Source organism: Excalfactoria chinensis, chromosome 1 (genome assembly GCF_039878825.1).
Source record: "Excalfactoria chinensis isolate bCotChi1 chromosome 1, bCotChi1.hap2, whole genome shotgun sequence".
Lineage (NCBI taxonomy): Eukaryota > Metazoa > Chordata > Aves > Galliformes > Phasianidae > Excalfactoria > Excalfactoria chinensis.
The window spans coordinates 221,492-245,526 of record NC_092825.1 but is presented as its reverse complement, the minus strand read 5'-3'; the positions used below and the strand labels follow the sequence as shown (position 1 = coordinate 245,526).

The window sequence follows — 24,035 nt, the reverse complement described above, 5'->3', positions numbered from 1 at the left end:
TGTAATCCACTGTCATCCTCCATGTTCCATCCGATTTTCGCACTGGCCATATTGGGGAGTTGTACGGGCTATGTGCAGGCCTTATAATACCCACTCTTTCTAATTCCTGCACTGTTTTTGTTATTTCATCCTGCCCACCTGGGAGTCTGTACTGTTTTACATTAGTAATCCGACGTGGCTTGGGCAGACAAATAGGCTCATGTTTTGCATGGCCTCTCAATATTGTCTGAATTGCCCGGATACTAATGCATCTCTGCCGCAACCGGAACTCTCCCACTGTTGTGTGGAGAGCCAGACCCCACAAGATATCAATTCCCAATATGTACTCCGGAATTGGGGCAATAGATACCTTGTACTCCCGTGGTGGGAGGCGCCCGACCCCCAATTTTACCCAAGTTTGGGTGACTGGAACGGTCTGTCCCCCAAAGCCTCCAATCATTACTTTGTTCCCTCTGAATTTTGTTGGATCTCCATAAATTATAGATGTTTCCGCCCCCGTATCAACGAGGGCCATAACCTTCTGCACATTTTCTCGGGACCAATATATTGTCAATTCCACATAGGGCCTCCGGTCCCGTCTAGAGGCCCTAGGGTGACTGACGTCCCTCATCACGCCATAAACTGGGCCAGATTCAAGTCTTTTACCTCTGATGCCTCTGGTACTGTGACCCGAGGCACCTGAGGTGGCCTCTTTTTCCTATTTGGCACGATAAAGTCTTCTAGATTCCAAACTGTTGTTGGTCGTCGTTCTATAAGCCTTATCCCCGGTCTTTTGGGGCGGTTTTGAAATTTTTGTTCATCCTTCAGCTGTTTCCACAACTGAAGCAGAACGTGATTGGGCTGCCCATCAATTTTGGCAAATTGAACACCTGCTCGGAGTAGATCATTAAACATTTGTTTTCAGGACACCCTAATGGGTCCCGCCCGAGGGGTTCGTGGAGCCGATCTCCTGGCTCGGGCTATTGGAAAAACTTCAGGATCTTCAATTACTCTAATATTGCGCTTGGTTCTTAGGCGCTCCGTTTCCCCCAGGTCCGCTACCAATTGGGCAGCATGTTGGACTGCTGCCTCTGCGGCCACTAGAGGATTCAATATAGAAACCAATGTTCCATACATATGTGAGGGAGCCTGTTGTAAGATTAGGTCCCTCATTCCCGCGGAAAACTTCACCATGTCCGGACTAACAGATACATCTTCATAGACAGCCTCTCGCATGCCTAGTTCCCGGATATAATTTTGTAGGTCTTCCATAGAAGACCACATTCCTGTATGTATTGGCATGTCTGTTTTATTTGACCATACCATACGGCAGGCAGCCATTATCCAATCTACGATCGAATGATTCTCTTCAGGGAACTGGGACCCTGAGTACAATCTCTGCCTCAGGGCAGGATGGACTGTTATAGTTGCTAGTTTAGATACCTCGGAGCCGCTAACTATTACACTTTCAGCTCCCGAGTCCCATAATCGTAACAGCCAGGCTGGGACACTTTCCCTTGGTCTTTGCCTGAAGCGCTGTACTAGATCCATAAGTTCAGTGGGTGTATATGGACGTGCTGTTACGTGTAAATAGGAGTCAGCAGGGGTCCATTGATCAGGAGGCACCCCTGCTGGTCGCTCCTGGACTTTTTTTGTTTTTTGGGTTACCATAGGACGGACTTCTAATAAGTCCGTCTTAAGTGGCTCTTCTAGGTCAGATTTGGTGACCTTAGTTTGATCCGATGTTTCAGGATCCTTGCTATCATCCATTGTAATATATCTAATTTGGGGGGTGTTTGAAAAAAATGATGAATTTTTCCCCGTTAATAGATTAATTTCGCCCTCCAATTTTTCAATGCGGGCTTTTAATAATTGATTTTCATGTTCAATCTTATCTGATTTAACCTCTGCCTGATTTAAAGCATTCAATAAAGGCCAAGCAGCCATGGATGCAGCCATTTGCCTTTCTTTGGTTGTCAAAATATCTTTTTGCAACCCCTGAAAGTATTCAGTTAGATGGTAAGGGGACATATTGCCCGTTACCCGTAAGGGCCCCCATTGTTCTATAATCGTCGCTAATTGAAAATATGGGGATGCCTCAAACCCTGGTATTTGTCCAGGGAGGATTTTCCCTAAGGGGGTGATCTTCTCCCCCTTGAACCAGCTAAACACATTCCACAGGAAAGACATTTTTTTTCCGATATTTGCAGGCTCCTGCCTGGCTCGCCAAATGTATTGGTTTTAAATGTACAGATGGAAACAAAATGTACAGAAGGTATATAAGTGAATGAGTAAAGGGAAAACTCACCAACGGTGGTGCCTTGACTGAAGCAGCTGAGGCAGTCCTCCCTGGTGAGCGATCTCCAAGAGATACTGCTCCAGTGGGAGTCAGCCCTTAAATGAGGTCTCAGAGGGGATGGAGTCAAGCTCCACCCCTTCCGGGAGCACAGCTACATCACTCTCACCTGTGCTCCCACAGCTGACCCCATACTTGCCTCAGCTGATTAATCAGAGGTTCAGGCTGTGATTACCAATCTCCCATACAGTGGTGGAAGCATACAAAGATACAGCCTAAGTCTTCTGTTTGATGGAGAACTCAGCATGCTCCGGTCAGTCTGCCAGACCCCATCGGGGCAGTAGGGATGGGAAGGGTCTGAAAGGCATCCTGTAATGACAGTCAAGCCTTTGGATCTGTATATCCTGAGAACTCTCTATGACTTTGCTGAAGAACTGACTCATAAGAGATAGAAAATAGCAAGAACATGGGTTGGGCAGATAAAGGACACAAGAATTCCAAACAGACAGCAAAGGGAAACGTGGTCTGGTAAGAACACAGGACAAGCAGCATTTGGAAGCTATTTCTGTCTTCCACCATTAATCCAGTTAATAATAACCTTCCAAAGAGGATTGTTAACAAAGGCCATCGGAGCTCAGCTCTTTTAAGGCCAGTCCTTGACCTGTTTTAGTTTTGACTTTTTTCAGCCGCTCAGTCGTTACCTCTGAGTTTTCTGCAGCCGTCGTCGCTTCCTGCTGAGGCTCCTGGAGGAGTTGGGACGTCTCTGAAACACCGAAAAAATACATGAAACAATTTATTGGGAAATTAAAACTCTCATTCAGAAAGTAACATGAAATTCTTTCAGGAACGTTAGAGAACGGGACACAGAGCTTACAGAGTGACAGTGCATCACATTGGCTTTGGACAGTGTGCTTTTTTTACCCTGACAGATGAGAACTACCAAAGCACAATGCAGATTTTAAGCAGCCTTTAGAAAATAAGATATTACTGTTCTTTTCCCCTGAGAAAGGAAAACGGGGAGGGACACGATGATCTCCCTGGTAATCAGTGACAGGATGCATGGGAACGGCACAAAGCTGCACAGGGGGAGATTCAGACTGAGTACTTGGTAGCATCTCTTTACCATGAGGGTGGGCAAACACCAAAGCAGCCTTCCTAGAGAGATGGTTGATACCCCACACTCATCAATGCTCATTTAGTTTCCAACTTCAGCAACGTGCTCCAAATCTCTGTTAGCCCTGACGTGTTCAGGCAGCTGCTGTTGATGCTTTTGGTCCCCTCCAAACAAACAATTCTACTCTGTTCTTACTTAGGTTGAAATCATACGACACCTGATAGAGTTTCAGGATGTTGGGGCTTTTTTTGTTTATTGTGTTTCTTTTTAAACGAAGAAACAAACTTCCCTATGAAGGAGGGGTAACAAATTACTGTTATAGTAGAATACTTCAAATTTCATTGGGATAAAAATGAAATGAGAAGTTGTACAAATCAAAGAAGAAGACACTAAGTGCTCCTGTCCAAGTCAAGAATGGCACAAGAATTCAGCTGCTGTTTGAGCCAGTAGGTTTTCATCCTTCTATTTCTGGAAACTGGCATACAAACACCACTTACAATCGGCACAACGCCGCACCGATATGATGAAACAACCAGCTTGGCAGCTAAGGGGAGAGACCAGCATTGGCTGGCTGGATGAAAAGGCTTTTGACAGTCTCACTCAAAACCCTCAGACAAGCTCCTGCTGCACAGGCTGTGCCAGAAGGCAGCGGTCAGCAGCACTGTGCTACAGAGATCTGCCATTCAACACCATCCCCATCCTCCCGTGCAACTGGGAACTCTGGCACCACGAGCTCCTCAGGAGCTGCCATAGGAACAAAGTCAAGCAAAAGGCAATCCAGAAATCCTTAGGCTACTGAGGACCCCCTTCACCAAAACGCTGCTCTTACTCACCTTGTAGATCCTGCATTGCTGTGCTGCTTTCAGCAGACAGCACCAACAGTTGGCCAACCTCCTGCTTCAGCTGGTTGTTCTCAGCTACAAGGGCAGCATTGCTGGATTGGAGCTCCTGTTCAGCTGCCTTAAGACAACTGATCTGTAGATTCTTCTCTTCCATTTCCAGTCTCTGCTTCTGCTCCAATCCACTGTATCTCTCTAATTCCGCTTGTGCTGATCTTGCCTCTTCCAGCTGCTCTGAAAGACACTGCACCTCCTCCTGCAAGCGATGGGAGCACAGCTTCCTCTCAGCCACTTCCAGCTCCATCTTCTCTCTGAGCTCCTGAGATTCTCGTCTCTCTGCATCCAGCACCTCTTTCAGAGAGCTCAGATCCACTGCCATCTTCTGGCACTGATCTCGTAGCACCTGTAAAAGGATATGGAAATTAATTCATCTCAGATGAGCACAGCACCAAAGCAAAGTCCCTGAACTGCATCTTAAAATCACCATCAGATCTTTTTCATATACTTTAGCAGCAGAAAGAAGGAAATAAAAATAGCAGAACTCTCAATTTATCAGAGAGAAGCAGCCCTACTGTTTGCAACCTGCAAGGAAACAACACTGGGAGAAACAAGAGCTCTCAGTGTGAGTATAGAAAATAAACACGTTTATTTAGAGCAAGAGGATAGGACAGGAAGAAAACAGTAAAGCAGAGGCCATGAATTCCCTTCTAGAGGAAAAAAAGCTGCTCAAGAAAGGGAGGAAGCACTACAACAAAAAGGGAGAATTCAACAATTACGAAGCGCAATTAACAAGCAGAACAAATGAGTGAAATTATGTCCAAAAAATCAAAGTTCAAACAGGGACCTGGAGGTGACACAGTGCCCCACGCTACACCCAGAGACATGGAAGACCTCAGCAAACTGGCAGACACTGAGCAGAGGTTTAAGCCAGCCAGGAAAGAGATACAGACCCCAACAGCCATGCCGGAATTCAGTCTGCCAAACTTCCTTCTCCTGAGCTATGAGTGAGCAGCAGCGCTAACTCCTGGGAGCTCCCTTTGCTCTGTGGGTAGGAGGAGCATCTTCTGCCCCAAGACCTTGAGAGATGGGTGTACCAGGTTCTCCTGCTGACCATATAGTGGGTGTAGGGGGAGTCAAAGGCACAGAGGAGGAATCTGGGGACCATGGCATGAAGGAATTCATCCACCAGCAGGATGAGCAGCAATGAGTACCAAGCAGCTCAATGAGGCTCTTCACCTTTTCTGGGCACTGGGAGGTTCCACCTCAGTGCCTGGTAGGAACACGGGGACAACAGGAAAGCAACGCATAGGAGAGAATAAATCTGTCTATGTGTAAATTGCATCATAACCTGCATCACTCCAGCACTGGGGGTGGGCTGTGAGGAGGGGGGAGGAGGCAGCTACCAAAAAAACATTAAAAAGTCAAAATAAATCAGAGCCCTTCAAGCAGCTTACACAAAAGGAACAAAAAATGGCCTCTTGTTGCCTCTTCAAAACTGCATCCGCTAAACACGTAATGCAAACCTTGTGATGGTGACAGTAAGGAAAACACGTGCACTATCACAATGGATCCCCAAGATGAAGATATTTTTCTCTGCACAAGAGAAACTGACTCATTTCAGAGCGACAGAAGCAGTTTGCAGCCGTTTGGTCAGAAATGAGTTAGTTCTGCTTCTCTCCAAACCTACAATGAAGCAGCTCCCATTTGCTCCAGGTACCCCAAAAGCTTTCAAAGCCCTCACCAACAAAACGCAGACCATCCTGCCATGTTCTCACAGAGCACGTTATAAATAAAGGAAGAAGGATGGTGGGGTTAGACATTACTGAGACCGAGGAGAAGCTGTGAGATTGGAAATACAAAGGCATTCATCACAAGGATCTGCACTGGAAGCAGCTTCACTTGGTTTAGCTGCAATCATGTTACTGCTTACTGGGCAACTATGGAAAATTCGTTATACTCATCCTTATATGGTACAGTCCCAGTTTTCCTGTTTACTCTCATATAGAGGTGGATAGCAGCCACAGGAACACGCTCTTTGTAAGATGGAATAGTCACGACTGACTGCACAGTGTGGGGAAATACAGCAGTGGGAAATAGCAGAGGGGCTGAGCAGCAGCAGCACAGAGCAGGACATGGGGAGGACATGAAGGGATGACAGAAGTGAGGGATGCAATGGAGACCCAAAGGCCATCGGCACCTCACAGAGATTGGTTAAAAAGGGCAGTTCTGGAACTGGAAACAGCTGATTTGGGGAGTAACAAAACAGACAAGGAGAACTCTGTGATGTATTGCACAACATACAGCTCTGGCATCAAACACACCAAGCAGAGTAAAACCAGACACAGCGTGAACTTGTGGACTAACAAAGAGGTGTAAAAGCATCTCAGCAAACACAAAAATGGCTCCAGGTGGATTTTGGATGGAGGAATGAGCCACAAACACCAAATTCCTCCTGTCTGGAGACCTGTGGTGCTGACAGCGCATTGTATCCCTCATCCTCATCCAGATGGAAGCCAAGAACTCTACAGGGGGACCATAAAGCCAAAAACAGAGGCAGATATCATGAGATGTGTGCAATAATATTATTGCTGAAACATTCTCTGTGTAGTGGCATTCATTTTATTTCCTTTTCTACCGCAATTCAATCTGAGCTATTCTTTGAAAGGAAGGGATGCGTTAATGAACCTGCTGGCTGATTCCGTGCCGCAATCCTTCTGCCAGCAACGAGCCCACCCGGGAACTCCCAAGCTTTGTTTGTACAAAGCTCCTCCAGCCATTCAGACACATGGGAGTAAGGCAACAAGTACATGAAAGGGCACCTGGTTTTGTTGTTCAGCCCCACGTAGCTCCTGCTGCAGCAGTTCCACCACCTGTGTTTGTCCCAGCAGAGCTTCTTCTCGCTCCTCCAGCTTCCTCCGAAGCGTCAGCAGGGTCTGTGGGAGTTGGGTCCATAAGAGCCTCTGAGAAGCTAATGCAGAAGGACCACATCCCTCAGTTTCACCCACCCACCCACTTCTTGCAACAGTTACTTTAACGGCCCAAATAACTTTGCTCCTACTGATGTTTACCATGGAACCAAGGTGCAGCAAGGGGAGCTCACTGCTGTTTCACAAATAGGGAATGGCAGCATTACAGCCGTATTCAACAATAACTGCATTCCTTCCTGCATCAAGGGAACAATACCTACCTGCAACAAGCTCAGCAGGCTAAAGGGGCAACCCTGGAAGTGTGAAATATCCATTCTAAAAGCAACCAAGCATCCCCAAGCCATCAGCTCCCGTCTCCTCCCATCCCTGCTCACTTTGCTGAGAACAGCTTTCCCAGTGACTCACAAAATGCATTTTCTTTTCTCTTCATAACAAGGAGATGATCACAAACATACCTGCTGCACCTCTGCTTCCTGATCTGCCTTGGCTGCTGTTCTCAGCGATTCAGCTTGGTGCCGATGAACCTGCTCTTTGAGCAGAGCTTCCTTCTCCTCAATTACTTCCTGCAGCAAGCTCAGCTGAAAACAGAAACCAAAACACTACAGAACCCAGGGAGGAAAAAGGAACAAGCAAACATAACCAAGAGGGCTGTGAGTGTGACAGATGTGCAGGCATCCCTTCAGCATCAGCACATCACACGTGCCTGGCGATGCCGGCAGCCTGGCAGCCCCCTGTGTGGCTTTGGTCAGACAGTAACTTCATCAGTTGTAACATACAGACATTAATTGGTGACAGTTCAGATCCCGTATAGCAAAGATACAGAACTTCCATTTATAAATATGCAGAATGATCAAACATAATCACTATGTAAGTACGAGCTGGTACAACTTCTGGTTTTGTAACTGCAGGATCCAGCCCATTTCACAGATCAGAAGCTAAAACGACGTCAGAGCACTAACATCAGCCACTCCATAAATGATCACAGCAGCAGCAGCAGCCATGTGATAACAAGCTCATCTGCTCATCCCTAGCAAAACAGAGAGGGGCATTGGTGGGGATGGAAGAAGCTCCAAAATTCATCCCATGACAGCAATAAGATGCCAAAACACATCCACCAACACACAACAGCAGGCAGGAGCCCAAATCCCAACTCAAACCAAGGGCTTTCATGTCCAGCCCCATCCAGGAGCTGCTTCCTCACCTGCTGCTCACAGAGCCACCATTATCCAAGAGGGAAACTCAGTAAGAGAACTCAACTGCTGAGCAGCTTTTGCACAAAGTGGTGGATATTGCTGAGGGATACAGGGTGGGAAGCAGCCAATTGTGCTCTGGGATTGCACAGACTGTGGGGCATTTGGAGGAAGAACCGAAAGCATGGAAATGCATGGATCTAGGATGTTTGGGGAGGAGCAAGCATGAAATAGGCAGCAATGGTATTAAAAGCAGGGCCATCTAGCCCAACTGCCCTGCAACGCACAGTGTGTGCTCCATCAGGCTGCCCAGGGCCTGATCCAGGCTGGCCTTGAAAGTCTCCAGGGATGGAGCACACGCTGCATCTCTGGGCAATCTGTGCCTCAACCATCCTCACTGTGCAAGACTTTTTCATTACATCCCACCCAAATCTCCCCTCCTTGAGCCCGAAGCCATTTCCCCTCGTTCTATCACCGCAGCCCCTGCTCAGTACTCTGTCTCCTTCCTTCCTGCAGCTCCTTTGCAGACACTGACAGGTCACTCTCAGGTCCCTTCACAGCCTTCTCTCGGTGCTGCACAGCCCCAGCTCTCAACCTGTCCTCATAGAAGAGCTGTTTCATCCCTTGGATCATTTTAGTGGCCCTCCTCTGGACACGCTCCAACAGGTCTGTGTCTCTGCTGTGCTGAGGACTCCCCATTTGGACTCCGTGCTCTAGGTGAGATCTCCCAGCACAGAGCAGACGGGCAGATCCCCTCCCTCAAAAGGGAAAGATGGGGAATAGCACCCAAGGTCAAGACCAGAAGCAAACTTGGCTGCTGGATGGCCAAGGGAACTCCAGCTACACCCGAGGGACCACAGCAAACCCACGTACCTGTGATGCATGCTTGATTTCAGCATCTTCCAGATTCATCTTGGCTAAAGCCAGCTGCTCCTTCAGATCCCTAACAGCCTCTTCTTGCTCCCTGAGCTGCTCTTCCAGACCTTCAGCTTCATCCCTATGCTCTTCTCTTGCATTTTGGTTATTCTGACACTGCAAGAAAGAATCAGGAAGCAAAGAAACTTCAGAAAACTATCGGTATTACAGTCAAGTTTGAAAAAAACAAAAGACCAAACACTCCTGCATTTGACTTCCAACCATATGCTTTTCTTTCTTTTACCACTTACAAAAAGAAAACCCTTTTACTTTATCTTTTTCACTTTATTCCTTCGCCAGTAAAGCCCTCTCACTTCAATAGCTGTGCCACCTTCTTGGTGCCCACCTTCCTAATACGGCTCTAAGAGGAAGTTATGTTTCTTCTAAGCTCGGCTCAGCACTGTCACGAACTTACTTCGCATACCTTCAAGACATTTAAATCACTGACAAAAGCATCAGAGAGACACGGCCCTAAAACAGAGCCCTGCAGAACCCCTGCAGCCGGATGGAACCCCACCTGTCAGCCAACTGCTCACCCACTGCACTGTGGTTTTGGCTACCCGTATGCTGGATGCTTTGCCCAGAAGGACGCTGTGAGAAAAAGGAGCACGGTCTTTAGTATTTCTAAAAAGCTTATGTGGTCAGCAGAACAATTTCTGAAGTCCTCATAGACTCAGCAGCGTCTATGATAGCTCCTATGACAGCAGCTTCTTTAACGTCCTGGTATGGGACATTCCTGCCCCTGCTCTTACCCAGGTTCACACAAACAGCTCCTGTTTACCATGAAACATCGCAAAGGCACAGGAAGATACAAGGCTTAGAAATACCACCTTACATTTAAGTTACTGCCTTTCAACTACTCCTTCTGTCTTGTACTCCAGCCTACCTTCCTTTTGCTGTGCTATCAGAACAGGTGACCTTTGGAAACCTCCAGCTCACACACAGATGTGATTTCTGCAAGAACTTAACCATAAGAGTGTACTGAAGATACACAACATGAAACTGACCGATACCCTTGAGGAGACTAAGCTGTGCACCCCAAGGAGGTCTGCAGTAGGATTAAGCTGTGCACCCCAAGGAGGTCTGCAGTAGGATTAAGCTGTGCACCCCAAGGAGGTCTGCAGTAGGATTAAGCTGTGCACCCCAAGGAGGTCTGCAGTAGGGAGAAGCTGGACAGATCAGGTTCCTGCAGCGGACATCCTTGCTGGGACTATGAATCTCCTGCTAACAACAGAGACAGGACCTACAACACAGGGCAACCCCAGACTACCTGCAGAAGCAACATCTTTCAGCTAGCCCTGTTCTCCCAACCTTAGCACACACTTGCTCTTCTGGCAGGGCCTGTGCAGGCAGCAGAGGGCCCTTCTCTGTCAGCTCCTCGATGCGTTTGTTCAGAGATGCCAACTTGGCTTTGGCCTGAAGTTTCAGCTTCATCAGCTTCGCATCCGCAGCCTCACGTTCCTCCTGGAAGAGAAGAACACCAACGGACTGTGCTTAAAATATCGGTGCTGTCACCACCCTGAAAGCACCACCGAGAAAAGCTGCAGTTTTGTCAGGTCTGCCTCTTTGCCCAAACCCTCCTCACTACCAATGCGAATTAAAAGATCCAGGAAACAAACTTGCTCTGAAGTGCCATAAACAGCAAAACAGTTGCATGCTTCTGCTCCTCTCCAAGGGATGGACCACTCAAGGGGCATCTCCTAGCAGTCAGAACAAGCTAAATTTGACTCCCACTACAATATGCAGCCCCTCAGCACTTCCTCTCCTGCAATGCCTCAGGATAAGCAATACGTACATTTGTTTAAATGCTGTAAACCACCGGACTGCTGGGTGGCTGCAGCGCAGCCTGGTAGGCCTCAAATGCTCTCAACTGAAGGAAAAAAAACCCACTCACATAAAAGATATTAGCACCTATTAGAGCAATGACGAGCCCAAATGTGCATGGCATGCGGATGCAACATCTTTACTGGAGAGGCAGCTACAGCTCAGCAAAGGGCACAGAAGCAATCCCACACCTCTGCGTTTGGGGCCCACTCTTTTGAATCCCAAGGCCCCGTGAAACTGACACCTTCAGTAGTGCCGGCATCTCATTGGCAGGAGAAAACACAAAGCGGCCTGCACAGAAAGCTGACACAGCATTTCAAACTTGCTGTTAAGCCCTTGGCAGAAGAGATGATACCTTGAGCACAGTTTCCTTTTGCTGGAGCAGGGCATCCTTCTCTCGGATCAAATCCTTCAGCTGGACAACCAGCTTTTCAGTCTGCGCTAACCGCTCCAACAAGTCCTCGGGTGCCTCCTCCATGCTTCCTCCTCCCAGCTCTGGAGGCTCTACCTGAAACAGTGAGATGAGTGCTCTGGAGGAGGAAAGTCCAAGCAGAGCACAGCACAGATCCAGGGGTCACCTTCAGCTCCACTCCTAAACGCTGCCTTCTTGTTCCTTGCAAACATATCATGCAGCCTACAGACTATATGTGATGATGGATATATGTGATGATGTGAAACAGTGGGAAAAGATCCTTGGGAAAAAGATGTTGTGGATGCCCCATCCCTGCAGATATTCCAGGACAGATGTGACTCTGGGCAGCCTGGGCTGTTAGTTGGCAGCCCTGCACACAGCAGGGGTTAGAACTGGATGAGCATTATAGTCCTTTGCAACCCAGGCCATTCTATGATTCTATGTCTAAATGTTCTCCTGGCACCCAACTGTGTAGAGCTCCCCTTCCTGCTGTACAGAACCATTAAAACTTGGAAATCTTTCTTCATTCTCATTCTAATACTTTTTCCAGCATCACTTTGAGATTAAGAAACTTAAGTAGATTTTGGTTTGCCCCACATAAGCGCTGACTTAAGATGTTGGGAATACAGAAGCAGATTGGAATGTTGGCTCAGAAACTCACTTCAGCACTCGACAGTGAAGGAAGAAATAGCTCTCACTGCAGCCAGATGGTTTATGCTCCCCAAACTAATTCTATGTCAGGTTTGGAAGCCTTTCCACTACGGGGCACTTACAGTGACAGAGGACTCAGACTCAGGAACTGCATCTCCACCGTCCCCAGACAGCTCTTGTAGAACACTATTTGCCAAACCTGACAAGCGGCTCAGCATCTTCAGCCTGAAACAGAGCAAAGAGTCGGGATACAGCCAAACTGCTGGGGGAAAAAAGGCATACCTCCGCGCTGGTCAAGCTTATGGAGAATACAACTCCTCTGCCAAGAGAACACAGCGGTTTACATCAGCTTATTGAGAACTTGCACTTTTACCTTTACAGTCCTCTTCCCCATCCCACCTAGGGAGGGAAAGCAAGCAGCCGTGTGGTGCTGAGCTGCCTGCTGGGGTTAAACCACAGACAGCTCTGGATGCTGAGTGCGCCTCTGGGAGAGCAGACTGAAGAAAGGTGGAAAAAATGATGCACCACTCAGAGACAGAACACCAGGGTGGCACAGGAGGAGGGCAAGAGGTGCTCCAGGCACGGAACAGAAGCTCCCTTCAGCCTGTGGAGAGGAGCCCACTGCAAAGCAGGCAGATGTGGCCTGAAAAGGCTGCAGCGCATGGAAAGGCCCTGCAGGAGTTGGCCCCAGGCCTGAGTGCAGCCCGTGGAGGTAAGTCTACGCTGGAGCACATCACTGGGCAGGAGCTGCAGCCCGAGGGGCCTCACAGTGGAGCAATCCATTCCCGTGGGAAGCCCGGGCAGGATCAGTTTGGGAAGGATGGAATCCCATAGGAGGGACCTCACAGCAAAGCGACAATGAGGGAGTACAGAGGTGAAGCATTACAAACTGAATGCTGCTCCCATTCCCCCACGCTGCTTGGAGGGAGGAGGCAGGAAGAGTTTTTAGTTTGCTCACAGTTCTCCCTGCTCTAGCCTGACTGCAACAGGACATGAAGTATCACATCAGATACAAACTCAAGCTTACATGAAGTTTATAAGTCTCTGCTTAGCCAGAAGGAGACTTCTCAAGCTGGCCATACACTCAGTCTCCTTTATCTCTGCACACAGACCCTTCCTCTCACATTGCCACTTAAAGCATGGAAACACCAACAAGGAAGAGAACACCACTGCATCCCTTCTGCGTGGCAGTCCCAGCTTCCAGCCACCTGCCTTTAAACTAAGTGTGCCAATGTGTGTTTCTCTATCAGGAAGCAAAAAGGCCACGTGAACACCAACCTCCTTCATGGGCTGAGGAGCTCCTAGGTCTGCTTGTTCAGCAGGGCGGAGGTTTCCAGGGCAGTGCTGCTCCTTCACACCATTCCTGTTTATCTTGTGGGTCCCGGAAAGTCGCAGCAACAAAAAGTCCTGGGAGGCAGAAGAAAAACAATTTATTTGGCAGCAAGGAGATAAAAGCTCTCTCCTTCCTACACAGCACACTCTGGGTCCACTACAACCACTCATCTGCGATAAGCACAGAACGTGAAAAGTCCTCCTTGTTTGGAAAATGTGAGTTCTCCTGTCCTTGCAAAACCCTCGCTCTGATTTCTAACGCTTTCAGAGCACAAACTTGGTCTCTGCAGCCTGCAGAACAGAACAGCTGGGAAGCAGCAAAGCAAAGAAGGCAGGCCTTGGACTCCTGCAAACAGGACCAGGGATGACACTTCTGGTGAAGGACACCACAACAAAGCTGGAAGTGCACGCATTCTTTATCAGTGCCACAAACATCCTGCCTGTACTTCACACGCATCCCAGCTGGCCTACATCCATCACGGAGCTCCAAAGTAACACAGGCTCACAGGGAAACTACTTCTGTCACCATTAACTGCTCACCCAGCTGGTAACAGAAAAGACTGAACTCAGGAGCAGAATTACTGTCCCAAAGCTAGGTTGGCAGTCACATTGGTCTCACTGACTTGGGGAAGAAACAGCCCAGTGCTCCCACTTCCCATCTGCTTAATTACCATCATCAAGTCATTCGGGTTGGAAAAGACCCCTAAGAACAAGTCCAATCCCAAGCTGACACTACCAGACCCATCACTAAGCCACATCCACCACCTCTTAAACTGCCTGGCGCAGCCCATCACAGCACCTCACCTTTCCTGGCCCTTTCCTTGCATCCCGTTACTTATCACCTGAACACAGGGACAGACCCCCCTCGCTGCAGCATCCTGACAGGCAGCTGCCCAGCAATGAGCTCTCCTCTCAGCCCCCACTTCCCCAGATGGGACCACCCGGATTCCCTCAGTGGCTGCTCAGAGGTTTTTCTCCTGCAGCCCCTTCACCAGCCTCATTTTTTGATCGCATTCCTCCAACTTGTAGAGAGACGGACCCCAAACAGAACGCAGCACTGAGCTGCAGCCCCAGCAGTGCCATGCAGAGAGATGGGCACCTCCTGCTCTGCTGCCTGCACTGCTGCTGCTACAAGTCAGGACGCCGCTGGCCTCCTTGGCCACCTGGGCCCGATGCTGGCTCGTGTTCAGCTGCCAACCAACACCCCCAGGTCCTTTCCATCCAGGCTCTTTTCCCCAGGCCAACACTGCTGCATGAGGTTGCTATGACCCAGGCACAGGACACTGCATTTGGCTTTCCTGAACAGCACTGATCCATCCTATTCAGATCAATCTGCAGACAGTCCTTCCAATACCCAAAGGGGAGCTGCAGGAAAGAAGGGGACAGACTCTTGAGCGGAGCCTGCGGTAACAGAACAAGGAGAAACGGCTTCAAGCATAAAGAGTGTAGATTTAGCTTGGATATAAGGAAAAAGTCTTTCACAGTGAGGCTGGTGAGGCACAAGAACTGGTTGCCCAGAGATGCGATGAGTGCCCCATCCCTCAAGACCATCAAGGCCGGGCTGGAGCAGACCTTGGGCAACCTGATGGAGCTGTAACGGCCCCGTGCACTGCAGGAGAATTGGACAAGGCGGCCTTTAAAGGTCCCTTCCAACTTCTATGACTCCTAACGTCAGGCAGATCAGTGTTCCTGCCTAAGCTGGCACCATCTGCAGACCTCCCGAGGGCGCACTCCATCTCCTAAGGGGGCACTCCACCTCCCAAGGGGGCACTCCACCTCCTGAGGGGACACTCCACCTCCCGAGGGGACACTCCACCACCTGGTGCAGATCACCCACAAAGCTGTTAAACCTGCCCCAATCCCGAGCCATGAGGAGCACTGCTGGTTAACGGCCACCAATGGGGTTTAGCCCCACTCCAATGCCTCTGGGCCCAGCGACACAGCCCCTCTGCCCCCATAGAGCAGAAGCTCTGCCATGAGAAGCCAGTTCTTGAGGAAAGCACTGTGGAAATAACAGCAAACACTGCACTAAAGCTGAGCACAGGGCGGGAAGGAATCACACACGGCTGAGCAACTCCCTCATCAACAGCCGCCAGCAAACACAGGATGCACGCAGCTCAGTGCACGCCCCACTGCCTCACCCAGTGTGCAAACAGCACAGCGGGCAGCCACGGCTCCTCTGGGCTCACACTGACTGCAGGCGGTTCTGCCAGCCCTCCGGGCTCACACTGATCAAGAAGGAACGGTGTTAAACTGAGACGGGGGGGTTCAGGATGGATCTGAGGAGGAAGTTCTTCCCCCAGAGGGTGGTGACGCACTGGAACAGGTTGCCCAAGGAGGCTGTGGATGCCCCATCCCTGCAGGCATTCAAGGCCAGGCTGGATGTGGCTCTGGGCAGCCTGGGCTGCTGGTTGGGGACCCTGCACACAGCAGGGGGTTGGGATGGGATCAGCATTGGGACGGGATCAGCACCGGGACGGGACCAGCACCGGGACGGGATCAGCACCGGGACGGGATCAGCACCGGGGTCCGTTCCAGCCCAGGCCGTGCCGTGTTTCTATGACTGCAGTTGGGTTCCGCAGCCCCTCTGTGCTCCCGGTGGCTTCACGTCAGATCCCCACTTATGCACACCGGTGTCAGACGCGGCACACGCTCCTCCGCTTCCCGACCGCCGCTCCCCGCCGCCCCGCCAGGCCGCTCCGCTTCCACCCCCCGACCCCAGCGGGATGAACCGCGACCGACCGACCGACCGACCGCCGCATGGCCTGGCCTGGCCCGGCCCGGCCCGGCCCGGCCCGGCCCGGCCCGGCCCGGCCCGGCCCGGCCCAACCCACCTCAGCCACAGCCGCCACAGCCACCTCAGCACCGGAACGCGCCGCCGCGGCTTCCGGCCTCTAGCCCCGCCCCCCGAAAGAAGAATAGCCAATCAGCTGCGGAGATGAGGAGACCGCCCACAGCTGATTGAGAACACGTGGCACTAAACCGCCAATCCCGAGCCGGGCACCGAAGCCCCGCCCCATAACAAGGAAGCGACTGGTCAGTCGAGGCGGGGGGCGGGGCCTCGCCCTGCTCTGGCAGCCACGCCCCCCTTGGCCACGCCCCCGTTCTTCCCCGTGGCCCCGCCCCCTCCCGCCTCCGGCCTCGTGTCTCGTTAATGAGCCGGGACGGAGCCGCTGCTCTAATTGCGGGCGGCCCGCGGCTCCGTTAATTCACTTCCATCCTCTTTACGCTCCGTTAATGCGGCCTGGAGAACTGTATACAGCCCTATGCAGCCCTATACAGCCCTATACGGCCCAATACAGCCCTATAAAGCCCTATACAGCCCCCTGTGTATAGAGCCCCCCTGTATATAGAGCCCCGTGGCCCCATAGTGTCCTGTGGCCACCACATGGCCCCGTGACACGGCACAGCCCTATGCTCCCATACAGCTCCTTGGCCCCATTCAGCCCCTTGGCCCCATACAATTCCATGACCCCATACAGCTCCTGCTCCCATATAGCCCTGTATTCCATGCAGCTCCTTGATCCCATATAGCCCTGTATCCCATACAGTTCATTGATCCCATATAGCCCTGTATCCCATACAGCTCCTTGATCCCATATAGCCCTGTATTCCATGCAGCTCATTGATCCCATACAGCTCACTGATCCCATATAGCCCTGTATCCCATACAGCTCCTTGATCCCATATAGCCCTGTATTCCATGCAGCTCATTGATCCCATACAGCTCACTGATCCCATATAGCCCTGTATCCCATACAGCTCCTTGCTCCCATATAGCCCTGTATTCCATGCAGCTCATTGATCCCATACAGCTCACTGATCCCATATAGCCCTGTATCCCATGCAGCTCCTTGCTCCCATATAGCCCTGTATTCCATGCAGCTCCTTGATCCCATATAGCCCTGTATCCTATACAGCTCCTTGATCCCATACAGCTCATTGATCCCATATAGCACATGTTTGGTGGCCACCCCACGCTGCTGTTTGGTGGGCACAGGGCTGCATGCTGACACACACACATCTCCACGTGATGCTGTGCATGAGTCCCTCATCTGGAGCTGGGGTTAGAAACTGAGATGGTATGGGACAGGATGGGACAGAATAGACTGGGAATGGGAATCAGATAGGATGAGTTGGGATAGGAATGGAATAGGAATAAATGGAATGGGATAGGACAGGGATGGCATGGAGTGGGATGGGGTGGGAATAGCTTAGATTAGACTGGAATAGGAATAGAACAGTTCAGTTGGCTGAGACCTTTGAAGATGACCCACAATCTACAAGTGTATAAAAGCAGGCAGAGGGGCAGAGCTTCACCCCACCCCAAACCCCACATCTGGCAGCATTTCCACCTCATCTCTGAGTCTAATTATACCAAGGTTATAAATAGGGCAGCGTCCAAAAGCGGTGCAGCTCTGAGGCATCTGCTTAACCTCCTCAACCCAACGCAGCTCCCAGAATAGCAGCGCTTTGCTGGATTATCTCACACCTTCTTTCCATTCTAAGCAGAATGTTTGTGTCGCTGAAACTTTGGGGCCCGTTGCTCAGCCTCTAAGCAGATTAATGTTCCTAATGGGCTTGGGGAAGGTCAGAGGTTTCGGGACTAACATTGAACGTGGACGGGAGCAAAGGGGGGCACTGCGGTGAGAGCAGCGGGACGGGGAGGACCGACCCTGCAGGGCTCCTCTTTCTGGCCATGGGGAACAACAGCAGCTCCACGGTGGACGACCTGCAGGCCGTGGAGATCCACCACTGGTACAAGAAGTTCATGACGGAGTGTCCGTCCGGGCAGCTGACGGAGCACGAGTTCAAGCAGTTCTTCGGGCTGCGCGGGTTGGACCCCCAGGCCAACGAGTACATCGAGCAGATGTTCCGAACCTTCGACATGAACAAGGTGAGTTCCCTGCGAGAAAGAGTGCGCCCTTTGGAACCAGAGAAACAACTGTGGAGTCATTCAGGTTGGAAAAGAGCTCTGGGATCCACAGCCCATCCCATCCCACTGCCCACGTCCCCAAGTGCCCCATCCCTGTGCTGACCCAACACCCCAGGGATGGGGACTCCCCCCTGCCCTGTGCAGCTGTGCAGTGCTGAGCGCTCTTTGGAGCACAGCTTGGTCCCCATCTCCGCCCTGACCCTCCCAGCGCACCGTCAGCCCATCCCCTCCCATCCCATCGCCATTCCCTGCGGATGGAGACCAACCCCTCCTTATTTACATCCCTGCTTACTGAGGATGCACCCAATCCCCCCATCCAGACCATCAGTAACAGCCTCTACCAGCACTGCAGTCCTGGCAGCATTGGGCAGTTTGGGGTTGTCTGTTACAACACCACCAAGGGAATATGGTGTAAAGCAGCAGAATACAAGGGGCAAATCAGTGCGGGTCAACAACGGGTGACAGCCAAGGGGAGTAACTCATTATCTAACAGCCAAGGGGAGTAACTCATTATCTAACAGCCAAGGGGAGTAACTCCTCATTATCTAACAGCCTCGTTCAAGTTCACCTATGAACCCTGAGATATCACTGCAGGGCGTTAATTGGTTTGGGCTCCTTTGACCCGTGAGATGTCAGTGGGAGGTGGTGAGACTGAAAGCTGGAGCTTTCTTGAGCCTTTCATTGTCCTTCTAGAACACATGCATTAGACAGGAAAGGCTCAAATTCCAGACTCAAATACCATGTAAGTCTTTATAGCACCCTGGATGAAGTGGTTTCCAGGTGTCCCATGGTTTCAGTCAATCCCACGTGGCTCTTCCCAGTGCACCAGGACCCCTGGCTGCCTCCCCAGATGCTCCTCTTCCCAACTCTGTGTCCCAATGATGACAGTGCTGAGAAGCAGCTCTGTTAATTAACAGCTGTGTGTCTTGTTCCTGTGCAAGCTGTCCCCTCCCTGCTGCCCTTCCTTGGGTGGTTCAGATGCAACCACCCACCCAGGGATGCAGCTCTGCTCAGAGCTCTCCCATGAGCTCCATGTGTCACAATGAACCACATCTTGAGGCCAAGTTCCACTTCAGATTCATCATCCTAAGACAAAATACAGTGAGTGTGATGGTGAGGGGAATGGAGCAGGGATTCCCAACCCGGATCTAAGCCGGCTTTAAACCTTGGGAGCGCAGAGTGGTGCCGGGTTCCAGATCCATGCTTGAGGATCCTCATCCCGTCACGGAGGCACTGAGTGGGTCCCTGTTTTGTTCTGCCCCAGGATGGGTACATCGACTTCATGGAGTACGTGGCAGCCCTCAGCCTGGTGCTGCGCGGGAAGATGGAGCAGAAGCTGCGCTGGTACTTCAAGCTGTACGATGTGGATGGGAACGGCTGCATCGACCGCCATGAGCTGCTCAACATCATCAAGGTGAGTCCCCAGCTGTGGTCCTGGAACACCCCCAGGGATGGGGGCTCCCCACTGCCCTGGGCAGCTGTGCAGTGCTGAGCGCTCTTTGGAGCACAGCTTGGTCCCCGTCTCCACCCTGACCCTCCCCAGTGCAATTTGAGACCATCCCCTCCCATCCCACCACCATTCCCTGGGAGCAGAGGCTGAGAACACAACCTCCATTCAGGAGAGGGAAAGAGGAGGAGGAGATGTAGGGAGTGCCCGCCATCGGTCCCTCCTTTTAGGGTCAGCCCCTAAAAGTGTCCCCACCATGAGCCAGGGCTGAGCTCTACAGGCTCTGAGGAGCAGGGCCTATCCTGGGGAGGACCAGGCACTGACAGCCAGGTTTGGTTGGGACAACAGCAATGGCTTCGTGGCAGCAATCACGGGTCTCCATTTGGGCTCTTCTGTTGGAGCTTAGAAAGATGCTGAACCAATAAAGGATGAAGAATTAATACAACTAATGCTCCTCTTGGAGCTAAAATTGGCCAATTTGCTTATCTCGATTAATAAGTGTTACAGGCAAGACAATGTAAGGCAATGGCTACCACGGAGAGTGAAAGGGGAGAAGGTAAAGAGGAAACACCAACCTCTCCCCCTTGGTTTCCCTTCTTTTCCCATTTTCTATGGTCTCCCTTTGTTTTCTCTGCTTTTCACTTGGTTTTCCCTGCTTTCCCTTGTTATCGCTGCCTATTTTTATCCTTTTCCATTATTTCCTGTCTTTTTTCCTTGTTTTTCATTGCTTTCCACTCTTCTCCCCTTATTCTCCCCGCTCACCATTCCTTTCCCCCCATCCTCCCGATCTTGTCATTCTTTGCCCTTATTTTCCACTGTCATCTTTTATCCCCCCAGTTTTCTGCTGATTTTCTCCCATTTCCCATTTTTGCCCCCAGTTTTCAGACACTCTCCCCAGTTTTGCTCTATTATTTTCCCCTGGTTTTCCCCACCTCCTCATCTTCTCCCTGTTTCTTTCCTTGTTTTCCCCTGTTTTCCCCTCTTTTTCCTTGCTTTTCTTTTGCGTTTTTCCATTTTCTTTCACGTGTTTTTTTTTTATTCCTCCACTTCCTTTTGGTTTTTCTCCATTTCCTTTTCTTTTGCCCCATTCCCCCTCCCCCATTTTCCCTCGTTTTCCCCCATTTTCCCCCTCTTGCCGCATCTCGGGCTGTTTGTTACTCCACATTTCAAGCCGTCAGATCCCAGCCCTGTACTTTCTCCCCCCTCCCCTCCCACCCAACCGATGTCAACCCTCCCATGTCAGTGCTGCTCCCTAGAGGGACGCCTCTATTTACCCATCACTCAGAGGACGTCAGCTCCGCTCAGCACGGCACAGATGTTGGCTCCCACCCCCACCTGCCCCACAGCTGGACAAACTTGGGGCAGTTTCATCCAGGATCCCAGTTCAGCAGCTCTCAGTTCCGACCTGCCCCTCCTGCACCGGGATCCCAAATATGCAGCTCTCAGTTCCGACCTGCCCCTCCTGCACCGGGATCCCAGTTCAGCAGCTCTCGGTTCCGATCTGCCCCTCCTGCACCGGGATCCCAATTCAGCAGCTCTCAGTTCCGACCTGCCCCTCCTGCACCGCAGACCCCCATTCCCCTCGGTGCCCGCTGGCAGGGCTGAGCGTCCCCGCTGCGTTTGCCCATCTCCCTCCCCGCTCTCCTCTCGCAGGCCATCCGTGCCATCAATGGTGGCGACCACGAGACGAGCGCGGAGGAGTTCACCAACCGCGTCTTCAACAAGATCGATGTCAACGGAGACGGTGAGAAACGCCCCGCAGCCGCCCCGGCACCGGGAGCCGCCCGCAGGGCTGTGAACGGCCCGCTCCGTTGGGAGGGGTCCCCCCAGCACGATGGGATTCGTGCCCTGTACTCGGTCCTTGGCTCCATTTTATAGGGTTTTTTGGTCCCTTTTTGGGCGTAGCTGATGGCAGAGGGAGGAGCGGGCGGCGCCGGCGGGGCCCCCAAACATCCACCCGTTGGGAAAGGCAGAACCCCCCCCCCGAGCCCCCGTTGGGAAAGGCAGAACCCCCCCCCCCCTCCCCCCCGAGCCCCCGTCCCACTCTGCTCCGTCTGTGCCCCGCAGGGGAACTTTCCCTGGATGAATTTGTGGAGGGAGCGAGGAAAGATGACGAGTTCATGGAGGTGATGATGAAGAGTTTGGATCTGTCGCACATCGTGGCCATGATCAACAACCGGCGGCACAGCGTGTAAACGGGGCTGGGGGCAGAGCGAGCCGGGGAGGACAGCGCTGCTGGGACAAACAGAACTCCAGGGTGGAAAGGAGAACGGAAAGGAACTGCCGTAGAGCTGCGGGGGTCAGAGAGAACATTGCTGCACGAGCACGGAAACTGGGCGTGCAGGGTCGGAACAGTGGGGGCTGTGCAGCACTGCACGGGGGGCTCCTGCAGCCCAAAGGCCAACGGCTCAGCACCACGACCGCGTCCTGCAGCCGCACCTGCTGCGCTGTGCTGCACTCAGGGCAATGCTGGAGCTGCTGTGCTGCATTCAGGGCAATGCTGGAGCTGCTGTGCTGCACTCAGGGCAATGCTGGAGCTGCAGTGCTGCACTCAGCTCAATGCTGGAGCTGCAGTGCTGCACTCAGGGCAATGCTGGAGCTGCCGTGCTGCACTCAGGGCAATGCTGGAGCTGCAGTGCTGCACTCAGGGCAATGCTGGAGCTGCTGTGCTGCATTCAGGGCAATGCTGGAGCTGCCGTGCTGCACTCAGGGCAATGCTGGAGCTGCTGTGCTGCACTCAGGGCAATGCTGGAGCTGCCGTGCTGCACTCAGCGCAATGCTGGAGCTGCAGTGCTGCACTCAGGGCAATGCCAGAGCTGCAGTGAGCGCTGTGAGGACGCAGCGTGGAGGAACCTCTGCTGTGCACAGAAAGATCCCAGCGCCCACCAGCGCAATGGGCGTCACCGCCCCGCTCTGCCACTGCGCCACCAACAGCTCTGCAGCGCTCACAGCGCACACGGGGCTCCCGGCAGCTTTGCAGCTCCATCTGTAGGAACCCATGGGATGAAGGGAGTCACCTGTCTGGGGCTGACGGGGCACCCCTGTCACAGCTGCGCTGCTGCTGCCACTGGGGGTCGCTGCCAGGGATGGGCATAGCACGGTGCTGTGGTGCTGTTACAGTGCTGTGGTGCTGTTACGGTGCTATGGTGCTGCTGCAATAGTGCTGCAGTGTTGCAGTAGTGCCATGACAGTGCTGCAGTGTTGCAGTGGTGCTGTGACGGTGCTGCAGTGCTGCAGTAGTGCTGCAGTGTTTCAGTGCTGCAGTGCCGGTGCTGCAGTGCTGCAATGATGCTGCAGTGCTGCAACGATGCTGCAGTGGTGCTGTGGTGCTTTGATGGTGCTGCAATGATGCTGCAGTGTTGCAGTGACGGTGCTGCGGTGCTGCAATGATGCTGCAGTGTTGCAGTGCTGCAGCGACGGCGTTGCAATGATGCTGCAGTGCTGCAGTGTTGCAGTGACGGTGCCGCAGTGCTGCAGTGCTGCAGTGCCGATGCTGCGGTGATGCTGCAGTGTTGCAGTGCTGCTGTGCCGGTTCTCCCCGCTCGGACCGATCATCGCACGCCGCCGCTCAGGCTCCGCAGCTCAGCCGGGCACATCGCGGTGCGTTGCAGTCCGTGTTGATCCCCGCCGTTCTCAGTTCCGGTCGGAGCGCTGCTCACACACCGAGGGAAGACGAACCGGGAAGCGGCAGAAATGGCGCCCATGGATTGAACGCTGAGCCCACGAACCGGACCGGACCCACAGACCGACCGGGACGGATGGAGCGGGAGGAGGGCGGGGTCACAGCTGGGGGCGGAGCCTGCGGAGTAGCGGACCAATGAGAGGGAGGGACGCGTGGTGGGCGGGGCCAGCAGAGCTTCACGTCAAGGAAAGGATAGAGAGGGAGGTGGGCGGGGCCAGCAGAGCAGGGATCCAATGAGACTGAGGGACGCGTAGTGGGCGGGGCTTGAATTGAAGGGCGGGTCTATGCTAATTAAAGGCGCGGGGGTCGCCGGGAGCGCTCCAGTACGCTGCAACAGGACCGAGCGGGGCCGGTACCGGGGACGGAGAGGGAGTGAAAACGGCGGAGCGGGGTGGGAGCGGTGCTGGGGAGGCGAGGGAGGGTCGGTGCGGGCGGCGGGTGCGCGTCCGTGAGGTGTCGGGAGCGCGCGTGGCGGTGGTACATGTGCGGGC

General features: G+C 52.3%; 2 protein-coding genes across 3 annotated transcripts in view; one reads left to right on the top strand and one right to left on the bottom strand.

The window, feature by feature from the left end:
• Nucleotides 1–16,388, bottom strand: part of GOLGB1 (golgin B1) — a 41,808-nt gene extending 25,420 nt beyond the window's left edge. The window contains exons 1-10 of one of the 2 annotated variants that reach the window (XM_072327610.1): nt 16,314–16,388; nt 13,426–13,554; nt 12,270–12,372; nt 11,440–11,592; nt 10,572–10,724; nt 9,219–9,377; nt 7,611–7,733; nt 7,048–7,161; nt 4,223–4,631; nt 2,977–3,038 (exon numbers count right to left, since the gene is read on the bottom strand). In XM_072327610.1, the coding sequence (XP_072183711.1) occupies nt 2,977–3,038; nt 4,223–4,631; nt 7,048–7,161; nt 7,611–7,733; nt 9,219–9,377; nt 10,572–10,724; nt 11,440–11,592; nt 12,270–12,365 (1,269 nt within the window). In that variant the 5' untranslated portion in view covers nt 12,366–12,372; nt 13,426–13,554; nt 16,314–16,388. The remainder of the gene's footprint in view (nt 1–2,976; nt 3,039–4,222; nt 4,632–7,047; nt 7,162–7,610; nt 7,734–9,218; nt 9,378–10,571; nt 10,725–11,439; nt 11,593–12,269; nt 12,373–13,425; nt 13,555–16,313) is intronic. The other variant, XM_072327617.1, reaches the window with a different exon arrangement.
• Nucleotides 16,389–18,178: 1,790 nt separating this feature from the next.
• On the top strand, nt 18,179–22,104 carry LOC140262153 (guanylyl cyclase-activating protein 1-like). Its single transcript, XM_072356348.1, has 4 exons — nt 18,179–18,376; nt 19,680–19,829; nt 21,516–21,606; nt 21,930–22,104. The coding sequence occupies exons 1-4, from the start codon at nt 18,179–18,181 to the stop codon at nt 22,055–22,057; spliced, it is 567 nt and encodes a 188-aa protein (XP_072212449.1). The 3' UTR covers nt 22,058–22,104.
• The last annotated feature ends 1,931 nt before the right edge of the window (nt 22,105–24,035 follow it).